Source organism: Camelina sativa, chromosome 12, assembly GCF_000633955.1.
Source record: "Camelina sativa cultivar DH55 chromosome 12, Cs, whole genome shotgun sequence".
NCBI classification, from domain to species: Eukaryota; Viridiplantae; Streptophyta; class Magnoliopsida; order Brassicales; family Brassicaceae; genus Camelina; species Camelina sativa.
Window position 1 is genome coordinate 29,182,791 of NC_025696.1, and position 22,400 is coordinate 29,205,190.

Sequence of the window (22,400 nt, forward strand, 5' to 3'; positions counted from 1 at the left end):
ATGGGAGGAGTTGTATCATCTCTGTTTGGAAGTGGAGAAGATGCAGGGACTGAATCTGAACCAAGCCGACTCCTCAAGTTTAGCTCTTCAGCTCGGTGGCAGCTTCATTACAACGAGATCAAAGAATCGAACAAATTGGTATTGTCTCACACTCTATTCGGTCTCAGTTTTGTAGGACCGCGAAAATCCAAATATGAGATAACGATTATAACACCTATGTAAAACGATAGAAGAAAGGAGTAGAAGTAGATTATCGGAGGCGAGATACGATCTCTTTCCTTAACCCAAAGTAGCTCCCGCAGTGTGGCGGTTTAGTGAGTACATGGATCCCAGGAAACAACCGAGACGAGATAGTGTCACAACACTTGACTACGGACTCAAACGAACGTTGGCGCAAACGATACACTCTTGACGATAACACTTACGTTTTTGTAGTGAGAGAAAGAGGAGTGAGAGAGAGTTGGATTTTTGTTTCAGAGTGTTTTGCTTCTCCGCAAGCGTAAAGATAATGAAACGAGAGAGCTATGTATTTATATGGAGAGGAGGATGAGATGCTCTCCACAAAATCTGGGCTCGTGGACTGATATCTCGGGAAGTTGAGGAGTGGAGAGATGCGATCGAAGTCTCACACGTTGGCGAGATCTCCGGAGCGACTTATTCTTCCGTTTGAGTTGATAAGGCTTCGACTTTGTTTGTTTTAAACACAACAAACTCGATTTGACTTTGCAAATAAAATTTTGAATATTATAAGCAACATACGTAACATGAAATGTAATATAAGTTGCAAATAAATTTACTCCAAAATATTAAACCAAGTCCGGTCCATGCAACGTAATTTCCTCATCCCATAATACTAGTTATAAGCTTTCAAGCTAACCACTTTGGAGATTAATTTCTCATTCATTATAACTTCGTTTTTGACAAGTAACTACACTATGTTATAGTGCTCATTACAAGGAATCCAAAGAGTCCTTAAACCGGTCATTCCGATGACGGACGTCACCGGACAAGTCACCGGAAAGTTGGCTAAAGCCATGTTGTCAAAAGTGTAGTTCCAACAATCCCCCACATGAATAGAATTTACCCTAAACATAGGAAGATTTTACTGACTCAATAAAAATAAAAAATAAAAGACTAGACTGACTAGACAGACTCGACTTTCAAGAGTGTATGCGAAAAATAACTGTGTCTGAGATAGTAGCATTTTTCAGCCTTGAACTACTCATTGTTAATATCTGTCGGATTTACTGGCCAGGAGGTGAACATGATGTCTTGAACCACCCGGATATTTATGTAAACCGAGACAACAGGTATAACCCAGCTTCTTTTTCTCGAAGAACCAAGTTCTCTATTGTGTTCGTTTTTGGCCATGAACATGCCTGGATTTCATGAGTGAAGTTAGAGAATATAGCCTTACATTTTATTCTCCTAGAAACGGCCTCATTTCACACTCACTAGGTGATTCGCCATTAGCGTTTGTTTTAAGAAGTTTTCCTTTAGGAAATGCTCCACTGATATATCAAAGCTTATAGACTTGATCATTAAAAGCATTGCTTAACCTTTAAAGACACAGGAAGTACTGTTTTTCATCTTAGGAACTGGGCTGTGACTATTAGTCATACAGTACTCCAGATTGATTTTGTTTGATTTAGTTTTCCCTTTGAACCTAATTCTTGGGATCTCCAGTCATTTAGGTGGGGTTTCCATCAAACATCCTCTTAGATTGTAGGCTTTAGACCCATTCCTCTTGATGATTTTACAACTTGATCTCTAGCTAGCCCTTTAGTAAAGGGGTCCGCAAGATTAAAAACTGTATTTATGTAGTCTACTGTAATTACACCAGTAGTGATCAAGTTTCTAATGGTCTTATGACGTCTTCTAATATGACGGTTCTTGCCATTGTAGTGAGTATTGTGTGCTCGGGCAATAGCCGATTGGCTATCGCAGTGTACACATAATGCCGGCACAGGTTTTTCCCACATCGGAATATCTTCCAAAAAATTACGAAGCCAGTCTGCTTCTTCTGCGGCTTTATCTAAAGCTATAAACTCCGACTCCATGGTTGATCCAGCCGTTAGAGTCTGTTTCGCAGATTTCCATGATACTGCTGCACCTCCTAAAGTAAAGACATATCCACTTGTGGATTTTGAGTTTTTGGAATCAGCTATCCAATTGGCGTCACTGTACCCTTCTAAAACTGCTGGTTCTTTACCATAGTGCAGCCCATAAGTTTTTGTGTATCTTATGTAATTTAATACTCTTCTTATGGCTTGCCAGTGTTTATGACCTGGATTACTGGTGTAACGACTTAGAACGTTGACTGCGTGCGCGAGATCGGGTCTTGTACAATTTGATAAGTACATGAGACTTCCGATCACCCTAGCATACTCTATCTGTGACACCGCTTCACCCGTGTTTTTGGTCAAGTGAAGTTCATGATCTACAGGAGTTTTTGCTTTTCCTTTTGAGTAGTTTTTAAACCGCTCAAGTATCTTTTCAGCATAATGTGCCTGTGACAGAATAATTCCGTCAGCGGTTCTAGTGATTTTAATCCCTAGAATGACATCCGCTAAACCCATATCTTTCATGTCAAATTGACCATGAAGCATATTTTTGGTTTGTTGGATTATGTTTTTATTGCTACCAATGATGAGCATGTCATCAACGTACAAACATAACAAAACATACCCACTAGGAGTAGTTTTAATGTATATGCACTTATCACATTCATTTATCTTGAAACCATTTGACATCATTACATTGTCAAATTTTTCATGCCATTGTTTTGGAGCTTGTTTAAGTCCATACAACGACTTCACCAGTCTACAGACTTTATTTTCTTGTCCTGGAGCAACAAACCCTTCGGGTTGTTTCATATAAATTTCCTCTTCTAAATCACCATTTAGAAAGGCGGTTTTTACATCCATTTGATGGATTTCCAGGTCTCTTAATGCTGCAATCCCGATTAGCATTCTGATTGATGTTATTCTCGTTACAGGAGAATAGGTGTCAAAGAAATCCAGACCTTCTTTTTGTCGGAATCCTTGCACCACAAGTCTAGCTTTGTACTTATCAATAGAGCCATCGGTTTTTAATTTTGTTCTGAAGATCCATTTACACCCTAGTGGTTTAAACCCTTCAGGTAGTTCAACTATCTCCCATGTATGATTTTGCATAATGGAGTTGATCTCACTATTAACGGCTTCCTTCCATAGAGGAGCGTTGGGTGTAGTCATGGCTTCATTATATGTTCTTGGTTCGTTCTCTGCAAGAAGAACCATCAAGAAATCTTCACCGTAAGTTTTTCCCTGGCGAGCTCGTTTGCTACGTCTAGGTTCTTTTTCTACTTGTTTTACCGACGTACCAGAGGTACTGGCCTCACTAGTAGTGGTGATTGCNTAAAAGACTAGACTGACTAGACAGACTCGACTTTCAAGAGTGTATGCGAAAAATAACTGTGTCTGAGATAGTAGCATTTTTCAGCCTTGAACTACTCATTGTTAATATCTGTCGGATTTACTGGCCAGGAGGTGAACATGATGTCTTGAACCACCCGGATATTTATGTAAACCGAGACAACAGGTATAACCCAGCTTCTTTTTCTCGAAGAACCAAGTTCTCTATTGTGTTCGTTTTTGGCCATGAACATGTCTGGATTTCATGAGTGAAGTTAGAGAATATAGCCTTACATTTTATTCTCCTAGAAACGGCTTCATTTCACACTCACTAGGTAATTCGCCATTAGCGTTTGTTTTAAGAAGTTTTCCTTTAGGAAATGCTCCACTGATATATCAAAGCTTATAGACTTGATCATTAAAAGCATTGCTTAACCTTTAAAGACACAGGAAGTACTGTTTTTCATCTTAGGAACTGGGCTGTGACTATTAGTCATACAGTACTCCAGATTGATTTTGTTTGATTTAGTTTTCCCTTTGAACCTAATTCTTGGGATCTCCAGTCATTTAGGTGGGGTTTCCATCAAACATCCTCTTAGATTGTAGGCTTTAGACCCATTCCTCTTGATGATTTTACAACTTGATCTCTAGCTAGCCCTTTAGTAAAGGGGTCCGCAAGATTAAAAACTGTATTTATGTAATCTACTGTAATTACACCAGTAGTGATCAAGTTTCTAATGGTCTTATGACGTCTTCTAATATGACGGTTCTTGCCATTGTAGTGAGTATTGTGTGCTCGGGCAATAGCCGATTGGCTATCGCAGTGTACACATAATGCCGGCACAGGTTTTTCCCACATCGGAATATCTTCCAAAAAATTACGAAGCCAGTCTGCTTCTTCTGCGGCTTTATCTAAAGCTATAAACTCCGACTCCATGGTTGATCCAGCCGTTAGAGTCTGTTTCGCAGATTTCCATGATACTGCTGCACCTCCTAGAGTAAAGACATATCCACTTGTGGATTTTGAGTTTTTGGAATCAGCTATCCAATTGGCGTCACTGTATCCTTCTAAAACTGCTGGTTCTTTACCATAGTGCAGCCCATAAGTTTTTGTGTATCTTATGTAATTTAATACTCTTCTTATGGCTTGCCAGTGTTTATGACCTGGATTACTGGTGTAGCGACTTAGAACGTTGACTGCATGCGCGAGATCGGGTCGTGTACAATTGGTTAAGTACATAAGACTTCCGATCACCCTAGCATACTCTATCTGTGACACCGCTTCACCCGAGTTTTTGGTCAAGTGAAGTTCATGATCTACAGGAGTTTTTGCTTTTCCTTTTGAGTAGTTTTTAAACCGCTCAAGTATCTTTTCAGCATAATGTGCCTGTGACAGAATAATTCCGTCAGCGGTTCTAGTGATTTTAATCCCTAGAATGACATCCGCTAAACCCATATCTTTCATGTCAAATTGACCATGAAGCATATTTTTTGTTTGTTGGATTATGTTTTTATTGCTACCAATGATGAGCATGTCATCAACGTACAAACATAACAAAACATACCCACTAGGAGTAGTTTTAATGTATATGCACTTATCACATTCATTTATCTTGAAACCATTTGACATCATTACATTGTCAAATTTTTCATGCCATTGTTTTGGAGCTTGTTTAAGTCCATACAACGACTTCACCAGTCTACAGACTTTATTTTCTTGTCCTGGAGCAACAAACCCTTCGGGTTGTTTCATATAAATTTCCTCTTCTAAATCACCATTTAGAAAGGCGGTTTTTACATCCATTTGATGGATTTCCAGGTCTCTTAATGCTGCAATCCCGATTAGCATTCTGATTGATGTTATTCTCGTTACAGGAGAATAGGTGTCAAAGAAATCCAGACCTTCTTTTTGTCGGAATCCTTGCACCACAAGTCTAGCTTTGTACTTATCAATAGAGCCATCGGTTTTTAATTTTGTTCTGAAGATCCATTTACACCCTAGTGGTTTAAACCCTTCAGGTAGTTCAACTATCTCCCATGTATGATTTTGCATAATGGAGTTGATCTCACTATTAACGGCTTCCTTCCATAGAGGAGCGTTGGGTGTAGTCATGGCTTCATTATATGTTCTTGGTTCGTTCTCTGCAAGAAGAACCATCAAGAAATCTTCACCGTAAGTTTTTCCCTGGCGAGCTCGTTTGCTACGTCTAGGTTCTTTTTCTACTTGTTTTACCGAGGTACCAGAGGTACTGGCCTCATTAGTAGTGGTGATTGCATCTCTCTCTTCCCAAGTGCGTTTCAGATTTTGTGTATCCTTACACGGGAAAATATTTTCAAAGAAAGACGCATTTCTTGATTCCATTATTGTATTAACATGAATATTCGGAATATCTGATTTGTGAACCAGAAACCGATAAGCACTACTGTTGTGTGCATATCCAATAAAAATACAATCAACGGTTTTAGGTCCGACAGTAACCTTCTTTGGAGGTGGCACTGCGACTTTAGCGAGGCACCCCCACACTTTTAGGTATTTGTACGATGGTACATTTCCTTTCCAAAGTTGATAAGGCGTATCGCCGGTTGTTTTGTGCGGTATTTTATTCAGAATGAGGTTTGTGGTAAGCAAAGCTTCCCCCCACAGATTCTGTGGTAACCCCGATTCCTGCAACATTGCATTCATCATTTCTTTCAGAGTTCGGTTTTTTCGTTCCGCAACTCCGTTAGATTCCGGTGAATAGGGAGCAGTAGTTTGATGTATAATACCATTTTCTTGACAAAAGTCATTAAAAGGTCCATCATACTCGCCTCCTCTATCACTTCTTACTACCTTGATAGTTTTTGAGAGTTGATTTTCAACTTCGGTTTTATATTCTTTGAATTTCTCCAAGACCTCGTCTTTACTACGTAACAAGTAAACGTAGCAATATTTTGTACAATCATCTATGAAAGTAACAAAATACTTTTTACCGCCTCTAGATTGTACGTATTTTAAATCGCACAAATCTGTGTGTATTAATTCTAGAGGTTGGGTTGCTCTTTCAACACGAGGTGATGGTGTTTTTGTGAGTTTCGCTTGAACGCATACTTCACATTTTTCTTTGCTTATTTTGCATTTGGGGATTAGGTTCAAATTAATTAATCTTTGCATAGATTTATAATTCACATGTCCTAATCGTTCATGCCATAAATTAGAAGACTCAACCAAATAAGCAACTGAATTTTTATTCATGGAATTGTTTGAAACAGAAGTAGAAGCTACATCATTTTTCTTAAGGATTGTTGCAACACACAGCTTAACAAGTCCTCCCTTAACAAAACCTTTGCCAATAAAGACACCATTCTTCCTCAGAGTCATCTGATCGGACGCAAGGTTAGCAGCAAAGCCATGCTTGCTCAATAGGGTCCCAGAGACTAGATTCTTCCTCATGTCTGGAACATGCTTCACGTTGTGGAGCGTGACGGCCATTCCGGAAGTCATCTTCAAGACCACTTTTCCGGTTCCAACGATCTTGGAGTGAGACACATTGCCCATCATCAGATTCTCACCAGACTTGGATTTCTGATAAGTGCTGAACATGTCTCTGTGAATGCAGATGTGGGTAGTGGCTCCAGTGTCGTACCACCACTCCCTTGGGTTCTCATTGTTCATCACCACATTTGCTTCCGTGACGACCGCACACAAGTCTTCTTCAGTCAAATTGGCTTGATTTTTACCCTTGTCTTTGCTGCGACATTCAGCGCTTTTGTGACCTTTCTTGCCACAGTGGCTGCACTTTCCAGCAAACTTCTTAGCCCCACCTTGCTTCTTGAAGAACGTGGAGGACTGAGGTGCCGTCTTGCCTGGAACAGCCTTTTTTGGTGAAGCTCCTTTGTTGCCGTAGACAACCTTAGCTTTCCCTTTTCTCCTATACTCAGCCATATTAGCATTCTCATCAATGACGGACACAGCGTTGTCACGTTCAGTTGATTGGTTTTGCAGCCTTGAGATTAGGTTGAGCAAGGTGATTGGCTTCTGCTTGTGATCCAGATAGTGCTTGAAGTCGCTCCAACTTGGAGGTAGCTTCTCAATGAAGCAATTCACCGTGAAAGTCTCACATATGTTCATTCCTTCATCAGCTAACTGTTGTGCAAGCACTTGAAGCTCATGTACCTGGTCCATTATGGGCCTAGAATCCACCATATGGTAGTTGAGAAACTCCCTTGTGGCGTGTTTCCCTGAGCCCACATTGTAGACTTTGTACTTGGTTTCTAGAAGATTCCAGAGAACCTTGGAGGTTAGTGCTTTGTTAAACACCTTGAACAGCTTTTCCTCCATGTGCACAAGGATGGCATTTTTGCACAAGTAGTCCGAGTGATGCCATGCATCAACACTTGCATTCGCATGCACGTCGTTGTTATCAAGAGGCAGTAACGGAGCATCCTCGGTGAGAAACTTCTGCAGGTTGAGTGTACACAAGAAGAAGTGCATCTTTTGTTGCCACGATTCAAAGTTTGTGCCATCAAACTTGTTGGGCGTCACTGCAGAGCTCGGGATGCTCGGTTTCAGCTCGGTCGGAAGGAGAGGAGCAGGTGGTGGACCATTCCCGGGTCGGGTTGTCGACTCACGAAGTTCCTCAGCACCTCCGTTGTTGTTGTTGTTTTCAACACCGTTAGTCATCTGTTCATAAAAGACAAAAATATGTCAATATTTGTGAACAAATATAATTATTAATCAATAGTTAGCAATTAAATAATTGAATAATTAAATTAATTTAATTTGCTAAAAATTAATTATTTTCTGTAGATAGCTATTATAGTACGTTGCACTAAAGCTATCGTAGAAAAAAAAATTTTGATTGCTCGAAAAAACTGTTTCACGAAACTACCACATGCATGGTCTTCATGGAAACTGTTTTTGAAATCTCGAGAATCTTGAAGCGTTTTTGCGAAACACACCCAAAGGCCTTCACATAAAACGTTCAAACATCGCTTACACTACGGCATTAATGGTTATCAACTGTTCGCGTCGTAAGATCCGTTTTAAACTATATGTAGAAAACGAATCTTTACTTTGGGTTAAGACTGTAGGACCGCGAAAATCCAAATATGAGATAACGATTATAACACCTATGTAAAACGATAGAAGAAAGGAGTAGAAGTAGATTCTCGGAGGCGAGATACGATCTCTTTCCTTAACCCAAAGTAGCTCCCGCAGTGTGGCGGTTTAGTGAGTACATGGATCCCAGGATACAATCGAGACGAGATCGTGTCACAACACTTGACTACGGACTCAAACGAACGTTGGCGCAAACGATACACTCTTGACGATAACACTTACGTTTTTGTAGTGAGAGAAAGAGGAGTGAGAGAGAGTTGGATTTTTGTTTCAGAGTGTTTTGCTTCTCCGCAAGCGTAAAGATAATAAAACGAGAGTGCTATGTATTTATATGGAGAGGAGGATGAGATGCTCTCCACAAAATCTGGGCTCGTGGACTGATATCTCGGGAAGTTGAGGAGTGGAGAGATGCGATCGAAGTCTCACACGTTGGCGAGATCTCCGGAGCGACTTATTCTTCCGTTTGAGTTGATAAGGCTTCGACTTTGTTTGTTTTAAACACAACAAACTCGATTTGACTTTGCAAATAAAATTTTGAATATTATAAGCAACATACGTAACATGAAATGTAATATAAGTTGCAAATAAATTTACTCCAAAATATTAAACCAAGTCCGGTCCATGCAACGTAATTTCCTCATCCCATAATACTAGTTATAAGCTTTCAAGCTAACCACTTTGGAGATTAATTTCTCATTCATTATAACTTCGTTTTTGACAAGTAACTACACTATGTTATAGTGCTCATTACAAGGAATCCAAAGAGTCCTTAAACCGGTCATTCCGATGACGGACGTCACCGGACAAGTCACCGGAAAGTTGGCTAAAGCCATGTTGTCAAAAGTGTAGTTCCAACAAGTTTTATGTGTAAATCAATCAATTTTGGGTGGGATTTTGATTGAAATTTTGATTTTGTGTGAATTGGTAAAAAGATGGTGGTTGATTTCTCGGCGTCGTGGTGTGGACCATGTAGGATGATTGAGCCTACGATTCATGCCATGGCTGATAAGTTCACTGATGTTGATTTCGTCAAGTTAGATGTTGATGAGCTTCCTGTAAGTATCTCTATCTATCATACAGTCTTCATCTTTTTTTTTGTGTGTCTTAAGTGTGCCTTTACATTGAGTGTTGTGATATCTAAGCAATTTTGTGGGAAGACATTAGATAGCTTTATGGTATTAACTGCAGATCAATATAATTCTGATACTATAAGATAAGAGTCTGGTGAAATTGGGGTAAAAAGATATTAAACTTGCTGCATCTCTGCCATGGTTTATGCTGTTACCACCAAAGTTTCAGCTTTCTGTGTCTCTGACATTTGTATGATTGTATCCCTCATTACTCTGCTTGATCCATTGTTCACTGTGTTTGGTCCGATATGGATCGGTACAACTGCAAAATCATTAGGATTCTGATATAAGATGGAGTGTTTTGTTGAAGTTAGGTTCAGCCTTTCATGCTTCTGGTTATTTGAATTGTATTGACAAACAATATTAACTTACTGCATGACTTAATGTTTTCAGGATGTGGCTAAAGAGTTTAATGTGACGGGAATGCCAACCTTTGTGCTGATCAAAAAGGGTAAAGAGATTGAAAGGATCATTGGAGCCAAAAAGGACGAACTTGAGAGCAAAGTTAGCAAACTCAGGGCATAGTGAGCATTATTTTAAAACCTTCGCCAATAACCCATATCTGTAAACTCAATAATAAATGGTATGTTGTTGGGAGCGGCTTTGTACTATACTCTGTTGTTTCTGCTGTGTCTTCAAGACTATAAGACCTTTTGTGTGATTCAACAATTGATTTGAAATGATTTGTTCAGATGCTTTACTATGGTACAGTGTGGATGATTCTTTTCAGCTGGTTCACAAGGTTTCTCTTCTACTCTCATTTAGATCACCTGAGCTCGGTATTTGATTGTTGATATAGTTTTACTGAGGAGGAAGAGTGTTGTTGTTGCAAAATATAGTTATAGCAGGTTCAGATGTAAGAGGGTTTTTTACAGAACACACATAACACTGGGCCTATACTACTCTGGCACTTGACGGATACTTATGTACATACACACATTGACATTTACATATGTGAAGCGAGACGCATGATTTTAGTTGTGTTCCTTTCCTCAAACAGTGTACGATTGCTGAATTGTGTTGATGCCAGGACCCTTGAGCTTCACCACTGACTCCACATGTCCTTTTACTGTCGACAGCTCCCTCAGTCTGCAAGAAGATGGTAAGCTGGAATCTATGGTCCATCCATGACCCTTTACACAACCTTACATCAAGAAATATGGGCGTTCAGTTAAGGTTTAAAATGTAAGGCTTACCGAGCTATTTCGGCGCGTCTGTTTGCATCTTTAGCCAACCGACTGAATACTGCATAATTGTTGTGTTTTGTGAACCCAGTTTCAGGTGGGTCAAGGCCATGAAGGGGGGTCCTTTGGGCGTGTGCCCATCTAAGTTCACGCTCTTCTCTCCCGAAATTTCTCTTCCTTGTGAATGCAATCTGTATCAAGATTCATGATTTCAGCAATAAAATCATCAGACAAGAAATTGAACTGAATCCTCCATTTTGTTCAAGAATGAAGATCTTCAGCTTACCCTTTGTTCTATGACAAGATCCCAGGCCCTTCCAGTCAAAGTGTAACGAATGAAGAATTTCAATGGATCAATTGGAATGTAGAAGATCAAGTGGATCATGAATGATAGCTTCTGTCTATTGCTGCAAAAACTTAATGCATTAAAAGACACTGATATCTAAGATTGATGTCTGAGTATGTCTCCTGACTTTTCTTCTTATGTCATTCTATGTTATCATCTGCAGGGGTGGGTTCACTCAAATGCACATTACATGCCAAATAATAGTTGGACTGATCGTGGCAGACTATGAAGCTCATCTTGCAAAGTGGTTCTATGTTGCAAGCTAGCTTTGATTCAAATGCATTTGATTTGGTCGATCTGAGCTGTCATGGACTTCCTTTACGATATGTTTGATCAATGATAAATTGTTCTTTGATTGATTCCATCGTAACTAGCCAAAGGCATACAAACAGAATCCCTAATCTGAGTTAATGGTTTAGCAAACCATCCAGTTTACATAAGCATAATGATACGAGAGATGAAGAATAAGAGTTGTGTATTCTTAGCTTGTTTCGTGCTTATACCATCTCGATAAAAACGTAAAAACTAAAATATGATTAAGAACGGCGTTTAGGGCTCATGTTCCAAATTTCAATCTTACGTAGATATCTAGTTTCAGAGTCGAGAGAAGGATGAGATTCCTTCAATACAAGGATTTTATCCGTAGCATATCATGGGACAATTTTTATTTTTACATATAGTGATGATGTTAGATTTTTACGGTTTTCTAGTTTAGTGTTATTGTTGTATAATTTAAATATTTCTAATATTTTTAGAGCTAATCCAAATTACATATGTAACTTTTAGTAATTTAATATTGCGATTGTACATATAGTTAGAAGTGTCATAGGAGATTAACCATATCATCTAAACTCATCTTACATCTAGGCCTGCCTCCGCTCAACCAACGGCATAACCCGATGCAACAACAAAAAAAAAATTATATTTTTACCAAATAATCGGAACTCATCTAGCATTACCCTTATTTGGGCCTATTCATATGTTTTTTTAATTTTGGACCTCAAAATAAAACTTTAAAATAATACTTTGTGTTATAAATATTTATATTGTTGTATGGATGTCCATTATCGACCTATTAGTATAAAACCCTACACCCTAATATTGTATCCCTATATATATGTTGTATACTATGGAATAGAGAATAACACACGAGAATAATTACCTAAACCTCTAGTTATAATACGTTATCAGCACGAGTCTCTAACCCTAATCATCTTAAGGAAAAAAAAAAAAAAAAAAACCCTAGTCGTTGACCACCAACAGTCACCACTTCCGACTTCTCTACTCTCCAACCTCAAACGTCTCTCTTCTCCGCCGTCTGAGTTTTAATATTTGTGTCGAAACCTTAACCAACAACGTCTATGATCCTCCATCCCTAACAAGATAAGTATATATGGATTATTTACACTTATGGCTGCATGTTTCGTTATAAAGTGGGATGAATAGTTTATGTATATAGAATTCAACCTTATACTTTTGATATACCCACTCTCGGTTGATTCATAGATTCTCTCAGATATTAATAATTTTATTATTTACTTAAACTTGTAATCGATCCATGCTTTAATTAGTCGTTATTGTGAAGATGGATCTGTTTGTTAGGGTATATTATTGTTGATTATTATCACTTGTTGCTTTATCGTTTGGTTTCATGAGGTTAATTCTCAAACTAAACGCATGATTATTCTATTATTTAGCTTGGTAATATGTTTTTGTCCATCGTTGGTTTTAAGTCAGTTTAGTAATTAGGGTTCGACCGTTCGAGTTCTAACGCCATCTCATTTGTTCATAATAGAACATGTTTTTGATTATTTGGATTTAATTTATTGGTTATTAAGTTTGGTTTGGTAAAATGAATGATAGATATCTTTGGTTTGACAAAAATTGTCTTTTGTTTGAAGGAATGATAGATATCTCATGGTGAAGTAAAGATCTACGTATTCATCTCAGTCTCTAGGAACATCATTCATCGAGACGTCTACGTTTTGTTTCAAATATTCCATCCTCTCGACAACGTCTTATTATCGAGATAAGTACAACTAATCTTATTTTGCATATTAGTTAGATTTTATCACCTCATATATCTATGGCATATCTACAATTAAATTTGATGGTGATAAATTATTGATATAACTTTTAATATGCCATTAAAAATTAAAAGAAACAAATTTCATGAGATCGTTATATGTCATTGTTGGCTATTGGTCATATATAATTTATTATCATGAAATAATTATAATAATATAATTATATATTTTGGTAAAACATTTTAAACAAAATATATATATATATATATATATATACATAAATATAAAGATATGATGCTTAATATTTAACATTCTTTTATATGATTGTTTATAATGTATTGTAATTTATTTTATTTGTTTAATCACAAATCTAAAACTAATCTAAATTAGATATTTTATTATGATAAATATTTTAAATCATGTCATTCAAATTTGTTTGGTGAATAAACTGAAAATTTAGTAACAAATTACTAAATAATGATTATTATTATATTTTATTGGCATCACTTCTATGAGAAGGTTTAAGTTCAAGTATATGATCATAAAAATTCTCTAGTTCTTTAGAATAATCTAAATAAAGTAAATGACTAAAACTCTTTAAATATATATATATATATATATATATATATATATATATATATATATATATATATATATAAATCAACTTGTTTCTATTATTAACAAGATTATATAATAGAAAATAATATATTTGATGGAAAGGTATTAGAAAGTACATAATTTACTTGTCACAAAATATTGTTGTCATGTAGACACAATATAATCAAAATATATATCTATATTTTTAAAATATTATAATCTTATATTTTGTGATAGTGTAAAATTATGAGATGTTAATGTGAATCACATCCTATTGGTCTGGTCTATTCTTTGAAGTGAATATGATTTTATGCTATAACTGGTTTTCACTATTCTACTACAATATTAAGAAGTAGTAGAAAAAGTATTGAAACCTCTTGAAGAGTATTTATACTATTGCCTATGGGAACATAATTTGATAATTATGTGTTATAATCTCTCAATTAGTCTCAAAAGTTAAAAGGGTCTAAGTTATAATACATAACCCAATTTGAGAATATTATTGATTACAGAGTGGGATTCAAATTGAGATTGATAGACATGAAGTGTCATCATCTCGAGGGAGAGGGGAGAATTAATGAATCCCACATACAAAGGTGATGGTACAAATATAAGATTATGTTCACACTCAAAATGAGTTTAATCACTCATATAATAGAACAAATCTTGAGGATTTGAAAAGTAATCATGTTGAGACAATAAGCGAAGAAAATACTTTGAATCATAAGTATTATTACCAAGGCAAGAAAAGTATTTTAGAGATTACATGCATTATCTAGAAGATAAAATGCTTATAATAAACCAGAAGGTTTAAAAAAAATCTCACTGTTTGGCATGACTGGTTAAGCCATTCCGGTTTAGTTGTGATGCGAAAGAATAATCAGAAATTTCTGAAAATATTCATTGGAGAACCTAAAGAGTTTTCCTAGTGTTCTGTGTGCTGCTTTACAAAGCAAGCCGCGATTATATGGCTTTCACTGATCCTATGAATTTGGATAATGTCAATTTTCTGGTATGTATTCAAAGAGATATTGTGGACTGATCATCCGCCATATATTCGAGTTTGCAATAGTATTTGGTTAATTGACAATGGTGGTGAAACCAGGCTATGTGATTGACAAAAATGACTCTATATGTCAATAAGTTCGCATCGGGCCAATGAATTATCATGAGTACTCCCCATTACAATTGGTTTGGGTCAGAAACCATATATATCCCAATTGAAATTAATATCCTAGAAGGATAAGATCAACTGCTAGTAAGTCTAAAGATCGCATGAAGTGCGATAGACTTATGGTTCTAAATATAAGCATCCTCGAAAAAAAAGGAGCTTAAATTAATATGGCACCGAAGAAGCAGAGAGTTATGAAAAATCTCTAGAAGAGATGTATGCATAAGTAAGAAAGAGATTCAGGTACCTGAGAATCATAATGAAAGAAAATCTCAACAAGTTCATGTCTAGAATGAAAAGGAACCAAAAGAGCAAATCGACGTCGTAAATATTTTTGCATGCAGTATTACAGAGTATGATGTTATGGATAAAAATCGAGGATCATAAACCGCGGTTAATAGAAAAAGTTTTATGGAAAAGTGTACACAAAGAATGATTGGTTAATCATTGAAAGAAGTAACTATGAAATAGTTCAAGTCTCTTAAAGCGATAATATTTGGACTTGTAGTCCTTACAATTAAAGGTGTAAAATGAGTGGGACATAAGGGGATCTTTATGAGAAATAAAGTACATGTAGTAGTACAACGATTATCATAAATACTTGATATTTATTATGAGAAATGCACTCTCATATGGTGGAAGCAACTATGTAGATCTCTTATGAGTTTGAAAATAAAGCAAGACTTGATTTAGTCTATTTAGAAGGTTTTCAAACTAGAAGAGATATCCCTTAAAGTAATTATATTGCTAATTATATTGCTAGAAGCAATACTTTATAGTTCTCGGTAAAAGCAAGAAAAAGTCTTGATGTCTTTTGACACCTTTGGGGAGAAAAGGGTGAGAGATTATCTCTATGAGAGAATCTTGTGTGTAGATCATTGTTGTTGATCTTAGGGATCTTATAGTGGGTTGAAAATAAATCGGAAACAAGCTAAGTGAATATCTTAGGGTTGTGTAAATATGAGATGAACACTAATTGTAATTGTGTTCAATAAATATTTCAACAAATTTTGTGGATGTAGGCATTTGCTGAACCTCCTTAAAAGAAAAATTGTATGTGTCTCTTGTCTCTTATGCGCTTACAAGTGGTTCTTGTTAAATGAAAGGTACAAGAACAAGTGCAAAATATGTTGATGATGAAAATATTATCTGATCTTCGGTAGAAATAATCAATGATGAAATATTACTCCTAAAAAATGGAGAAATCGGATTGTATAAGATCAGATATTTCACAAAATTTCTTGAGGTTACGGATTTGACATCTGATGAAAGAGATGTTATCTCAAGATGCTTACATCATCTTACATAGAAAAATGGTTTCTAATACCATACTAAGAAGAAGAGTTGAAAGAGAAAGTTTTACAAGGAGAGTATGACACTACAAGAAAACATACATTTTGAAACTACAGTTTGTGACTACTTATTCAGTCGCAAAATATAGCGACGTTTTTGCGACTAACTTGCGACGATTAAGCGACTACAAAAAAATTGGAGAGAAAAACGTCGCTTATTAACGACGAAACATAAACGTCATAAAAGGGTCTCAAATAAGCGACTACATTAGGACTATTTTGCATCGAAAAGAAATTCGTCTCATAATGGTCACAACTTTGCGACTATTCTGTGACCAGTTCTATTGTCGCTAAGAATAGTCGCAAAAAAGTCGCATATTGAGGACTTATTTGCGTCCACATTTTTTACTCCTACCTCGTAACAAAGTAGTCACAAATTGCGACTATATTGTGACATGTATCTGAAGACTTTGCGACTAACATATAACTTAGCTACTCTTTTAAGACTGCTTAGCCACTCTCTATATTTTTTATTTTGAAATTTCACATTTGAGATTCATCTACATGTTTAGGTTGAAGTTTATACTTTGTTTTGCTCAATTTGTCAATAATAACTTTCTCAAAGTATTAAATTTCAATGTCTATAAACTAAACATCCATAACTTCAAAATTTATCCTAAGTGTTACATGTTCATTTATAAGAATGTGTTCCAATGAAGAAAAATCAAAACTAAGTAATATAAACATTGTTTAACTAAATCTTACTACTATAAGTACTTTATTGTATCTACTATGAGTCTCCTTAGTGATTTATATTGTTCATAATGTGTAGAATTCAAGATTTTTATTTTGTGACTTTAATAAGGTAGTGTTAAAATAGTCACACATTGCGACCCTTTTGCCACAATATTACGACTAACACTTGATTTAAAATAGTCACAAAAGAGTAACAGTTTGCGACTAACTTGCGACTGATTTGCTATTTTGTTTTGGCGGTATATCTTTCCACCACTTATTAATCTAATTAATTTGGTTGCGACTGGTTTGCGACTAAAGTGCGACCTAGTTTCGTTATTAATTAGGCAAACCCATTAAACGATTAAACACTTCTTCCTTCTTTTTCATTTCGATCTAGGGTTTTCGAGAGAAAACCTCTCAAACCTCTCAATCATCTCCTTCTGTCAATCCTCTCCTTCTCTCAAACCTCTCAATTCTCTCCTTCTCTCAATCCTCTCCTTCTCTCAAACCTCTCAATCCTCTCCTTCTCTCAATCTCTCAATCGTCTCCTTCTCTCAATCTCTCAATCGTCTCTTTCCTCTCCTTCCTCTCAATCGATCTAATGCCTCCTAAGGGTAAGGCTTCTTCCAGAGGTCGCGGTGCCAGAACCGCCACCGGTGTCCGAATCTATAATCCGAGTAACAGTTTGTCTTCTCAATCGTCGAACCCCTCTCAACGGACGCAGTCAGCAAGCCATTCACACCAAAGTCGACCTTCTCAGTTTCCGCCGACGACAAATCCAGCTCCGATAACGAGTCCATCGCCGAGTACCCATCCACCGTCAAGGGAAGATCCTGAACCGCGTAGGGAACTTACACCGCCGAGTACAAATCCACCGCCGAGTACAAATCCACCGCGGAGGACAAATCCTCACCAATTGCCTCCTCATCAGCCGCCTCCTCATCAACCGCCTCCTCTATCAACCGCCTACTCATCAACCGGAGCAACAGCCTCCTCATCAACCGCAACCACAACAAAACCCTAATCATGAAGAGGAAGATAATGGCGAAGAAGGAAACCAAGAGCAACAAAATCCAAATGTCGATTACTACCAAGAGCTTTTGAATGGTTTGCTAAGACTTCCATGCCGAGAACATCTACCACTCTTGTCTGAGCATCCTATCCCCGGCCGAGAAACGCTATGGTATGAAACTCTTTCCTTTGCTACTCGGTTGTAGTTGTTGATTACGGTTGTAGTTGTTGATTACTCGGTTGCTTGTAGTTTCTTGAAACGCTATGCTATAAAATGCTATGGTATTAAGTGTTTGTAGTTGTTGCTAAAAGTGTCTATAAGTCTATAAGTGTAGTTTTTGATTTAAGTGTTTGATATTCAATAGTTTGATATTCAATAAGTCTAAGTTTCTAGTTGTTGTTTGATATTCAACAAGTCTATGTTTGATATTTAATAAGTCTAAGTTTGTAGTTGTTTCTTTAAGTGTCAATAATTCTAGTTGTTGTTTGATATTCAATAAGTATAGTTGTTGCTTTAAGTGTCGGTTGTTTGATATTCAATAGTTTGTTTCAATTGTTTCAAGTCCATATTTAGTAGTAGACTTACTCATTTTATGTAACAGGTTTAACCGGCAGAAAGGTCAGCTGTCTCGAGCGATTTCTGGAATATTGAGGAGAAAGTTTGATGGGCCTTACTACAGTTGGAAGGTTACTCCAGTCAAAATTCAAGAGCGATATTTCAGGACATTTGCGGTAAGGTTTACTCCTTATTTCTGTTATTGTTGCTAACTATGTTTTGGTATTGTTGCTAACTATGTTTTGTGTTATTGTAGCGGAAGTACAATTGGGATATCGGCATTACTGAGCTCGTTAAAGCAGGTTTCTTGAAGATAGCCAAGAAAAGGATGAAAGGAATTGTCAGTCAAGCTAGGAGGAGTGGTGTACAACCACCATGGATTGGTGAAAAATTATGGCCTGTTATGGTGGAATATTGGAAGACCCCTGATGCAATTGAGAAGAGTGAGAATGCTTCACAGTGCAGAAACTCTGATCGTGGAGGTCTTGGAGTGCACAAACACTTAGCTGGTCAGAAATCATTTGTGCAAATTCATCAAGAGATGGTAAGACTTATCGAATTCAGCTCAAAGTTTTTCTGATATTTCCATGTTTTTTCTGATATTTACATGATTTAATCTGTTTCACTATCATTGTAGGAGGAAGAGTTGGGGCGTCCTGTGTCACTAGTGGAAGTGTTTCTTAAAACACACACTCGTCCGGATGGAACATTTGTGGATCAAAAAGCCAAACAAGTTGCTAAGACATATGATAGGACCATAGAAGAGAGACAAGCTGAAACAGAGGTAGATGGTGGTCCAGATGGTTCAGAGAGTTCAACACATCATAATCTTTCCCTTGATGAAAGAAATGAAATCTTCTTTCAGGTAAATTCGTTTCTATCTGTTTTTTTTTTTAAATCTGGTTCCATTTAGTCTGTGATGATTACTGAATGTTTATCTCTTGGTTTAGTGTACTCATACAGACCACAAAGGCAACCCATTTGGACTTGGATCACTTGTGGAGACACTAAAGAAAAGGAAAAGGGCAGAGAGTTATACAAGTGCTTCTTCAACAACTCTTGGGGAGCTTCAAGATGAACTTCGGCGCAAGATTGCTGAACACGAGGCTGAGAATGCACGACGTGATCAGGAACACCGAGAGTCTCAAGCTGAACTGAAGAGGCTTCTCCTCTATATGAAAGAAAAAAATCCTGAGTTTGAAGCTTTTATGGTTTCTCCTCCTGAATCATCCACACCTCCAACCACCCATCCAGCTACCGCACCTGCAACCAATGCACAACTCACTGGCGGAGGAACCACACCATGCACCACACCAGTCTCCAGTCCAGCTGCCATTTCTCCCTCCTCTAATACTGCTTCCAATTGAACTTGTTGCAATTCCCTTTTTTTTTTTTTAATGAACTTGTTTTGCTTTTGAATACTTTTTGGATGATCTTTTTGTTTAGGATGAGAAGTTTGCATGATTAGTACCTTAAATCATCATTACTTTTGATTAATATCATTCCAAAATCCAAAATTAATCAAATTTAGGATTGCTAAACCGTGACTAATTTGTGAACAAACCAATTCAAAAATTGTAACTACTTTGTGACCAAACCAATTCAAACAATGTGACCACTTGGTGACCATATCAAAATTACATAAATAGTCACAAAAAAGTCCCCAAATAGAGTTGGTTGCAGTTTAGTCGGAAACTGCAACTACCACATTCGGTCACACAAACGTCGCTAATATACGACTATATTAATGAGTCTTAAATCAGTCGCAAATAAGCGACCATGTTGCGACCAACAAATTTTGCGACCGTTTTTTAGCGACCATCGCAAATAGTTGCTAAGCGGTTGCAAAACCCTTTTTTGCGACCATTGAGCGATCATTACGGGTTTCGCAAATGACATGTTTTCTTGTAGTGTGAATAACTCCTATGTATAAGATGATTGTTTGGAAGACTGTATGTAAAAGAAGATTTGAACTTAAATTTCAAATAGATCTTCTATATGAAAGGGGTGAAAATGACTTGAAGTTCAATGACCCGAGAGAATATATGATGATCATATAAGTTTGTAAACTAAAGCTCTGTTTATTACAGTTTAGAAAAGCTGATATATATGATCACAATGCTGAAGATGATGCTTTCAGGGGGAGAAATACGATCATAAGCGTGGTTGTACTCTTTTTCCCTTATCATGGTTTTTATCCCATTGGGTTTTTCCATGAAAGGTTTCTAACGAGACAACAAAGAACACGCAAAAGATAAACACCTGAAGAGGAATATTATGATTCCAATAGTGAAAGACTATCATCTTCAAAGTCTTTGATATATATTGATAAGATCATGAGAGACAAAGATAATGATCAAGATGAGTCATTTGCGAGACCAATGACTTGTAGAAGAATGGTGATGTAAGGCGATAAACATGTCTTACAAATTTGTTCAAGTGAAGATTTGGCAAACCATTTACCAGGGCATTTTCAACTACTTCAAGAAGTTACTTCATCATATTGGATTGCGACATTTTGAAGATTTCAAGTGATGTACTGAAGAGGGGGAGTAAAAGTGCGCTGTACTGTTTTTCCCTTAACCATGGTTTTTCCCACTGGGTTTTCCTGGTAAAGTTTTTAACAAGGCAGCATCTCATATGTGCATTTGGGACTACATTTTTATAATGGTCATCCAAGGGGGAGTGTTATAAATAATACTTTGGAGCTTTTTTAGATATAGATTTTCTATATAATCTCAGCACACAATTAAATATTTATATAATTAATGTTAATGCTACAAAAATTGGCCTTAAATTTATTGGACCGTATGAAATGCACTTGTTGCATTTGTCAGTCAAGGCGACCGCTTACATCGAACTAAATGCTAATTTTAACTACCCACCATATCATCCACAAACTCTTATAATTTGTTTTAGCAAGATAGTTGTTTTGTCACACTTAAATATTTTCAGAGAAGAGACTACCAAAGAACTAATTAATGTTGTGAATATCCCAAGTTTTTTTTCCATGAGCTCCTTAAGACTGAAAAAAGGCAATGCTCTTGAGGCCGAATCAAAATCATGATATGTCTTTGGGATCTCTTCTTCACCAGTAAATATAAACATAATCTTGCACTTGAACCGCTGCAAACGCTTCATAGTTATGATGACATTGACAGCAAAATTATCTTTGTTGTCACACAGTTTCTTGAGGATAATGTTCAAACGCTGTGAGAATGCTCTTGCAACAGTTCACCCCATTTTTCATCATTAGATTATTGCTCTCATTGTTTCCACGTCCAGCTCCTATCTTGTTGTTGTGTCCATGACTAGGCAATGTCTTGCGGTGGTTCCTATATCCAAGCTCTATGTTGCCGATGTTTTCCTAATCCAATATGATTGTTTGTACCAGATATTCACAATTATGTTAGGAAGGAGAGTAGATAACACATTTGTAAATGGATGGATGTAAATACTAAATAGGATGACTGTTTTACTGTTGGTTTTCATGTAAAACGTTTTCTAAAAAAAGTTGTGTAATCATATTTTAGACGAGAATTGTGAAACCACTTCTTTGAGATTTGACAGTAACTATAGTGATGAATATTTGACAAAAGTTTTTGTGATTGAAAATTTAACATTAGTATTATCTTACACCTTAAATATAAAATATAGAAATGTAAATTAGTATATTAAAGAAAAAATAATATTAAATAACTCTTTTCACTCACTTAAAAAATTTCTATTTTCGAAAGATAGTTTTTATTCACAACGAAATTTTTGTATACCTTTCGTTAAATTTTATTTTGTTTTAGAATTTAAAATCATACATTGACGTGTCCCAATCTAGTATATATCTCTCACTTTTAATCC

General features: G+C 36.6%; 2 protein-coding genes across 2 annotated transcripts; both read left to right on the forward strand.

The window, feature by feature from the left end:
• Positions 1–10,158, forward strand: LOC104732855 (thioredoxin H2-like). The gene is made up of 3 exons (XM_010452449.2): positions 1–138; positions 9,426–9,548; positions 10,017–10,158. The coding sequence occupies exons 1-3, from the start codon at positions 1–3 to the stop codon at positions 10,146–10,148; spliced, it is 393 nt and encodes a 130-aa protein (XP_010450751.1). The 3' UTR covers positions 10,149–10,158.
• LOC109128024 lies at positions 18,264–19,912 on the forward strand. The gene is made up of 5 exons (XM_019233690.1): positions 18,264–18,271; positions 18,592–18,721; positions 18,802–19,089; positions 19,183–19,410; positions 19,496–19,912. The coding sequence occupies exons 1-5, from the start codon at positions 18,264–18,266 to the stop codon at positions 19,910–19,912; spliced, it is 1,071 nt and encodes a 356-aa protein (XP_019089235.1).

Coding starts and splice junctions, on each gene's coding strand:
- LOC109128024 (XM_019233690.1), top strand. Junction 19,090..19,182: donor TGCAAATTCATCAAGAGATG/GTAAGACTTATC, acceptor CTATCATTGTAG/GAGGAAGAGTTGGGGCGTCC. Junction 19,411..19,495: donor GAAATGAAATCTTCTTTCAG/GTAAATTCGTTT, acceptor CTCTTGGTTTAG/TGTACTCATACAGACCACAA.
- LOC104732855 (XM_010452449.2), top strand. CDS start 1: ATGGGAGGAGTTGTATCATCTCTGTTTGGAAGTGGAGAAGATGCAGGG. Junction 139..9,425: donor TCAAAGAATCGAACAAATTG/GTATTGTCTCAC, acceptor ATTGGTAAAAAG/ATGGTGGTTGATTTCTCGGC. Junction 9,549..10,016: donor TAGATGTTGATGAGCTTCCT/GTAAGTATCTCT, acceptor TAATGTTTTCAG/GATGTGGCTAAAGAGTTTAA.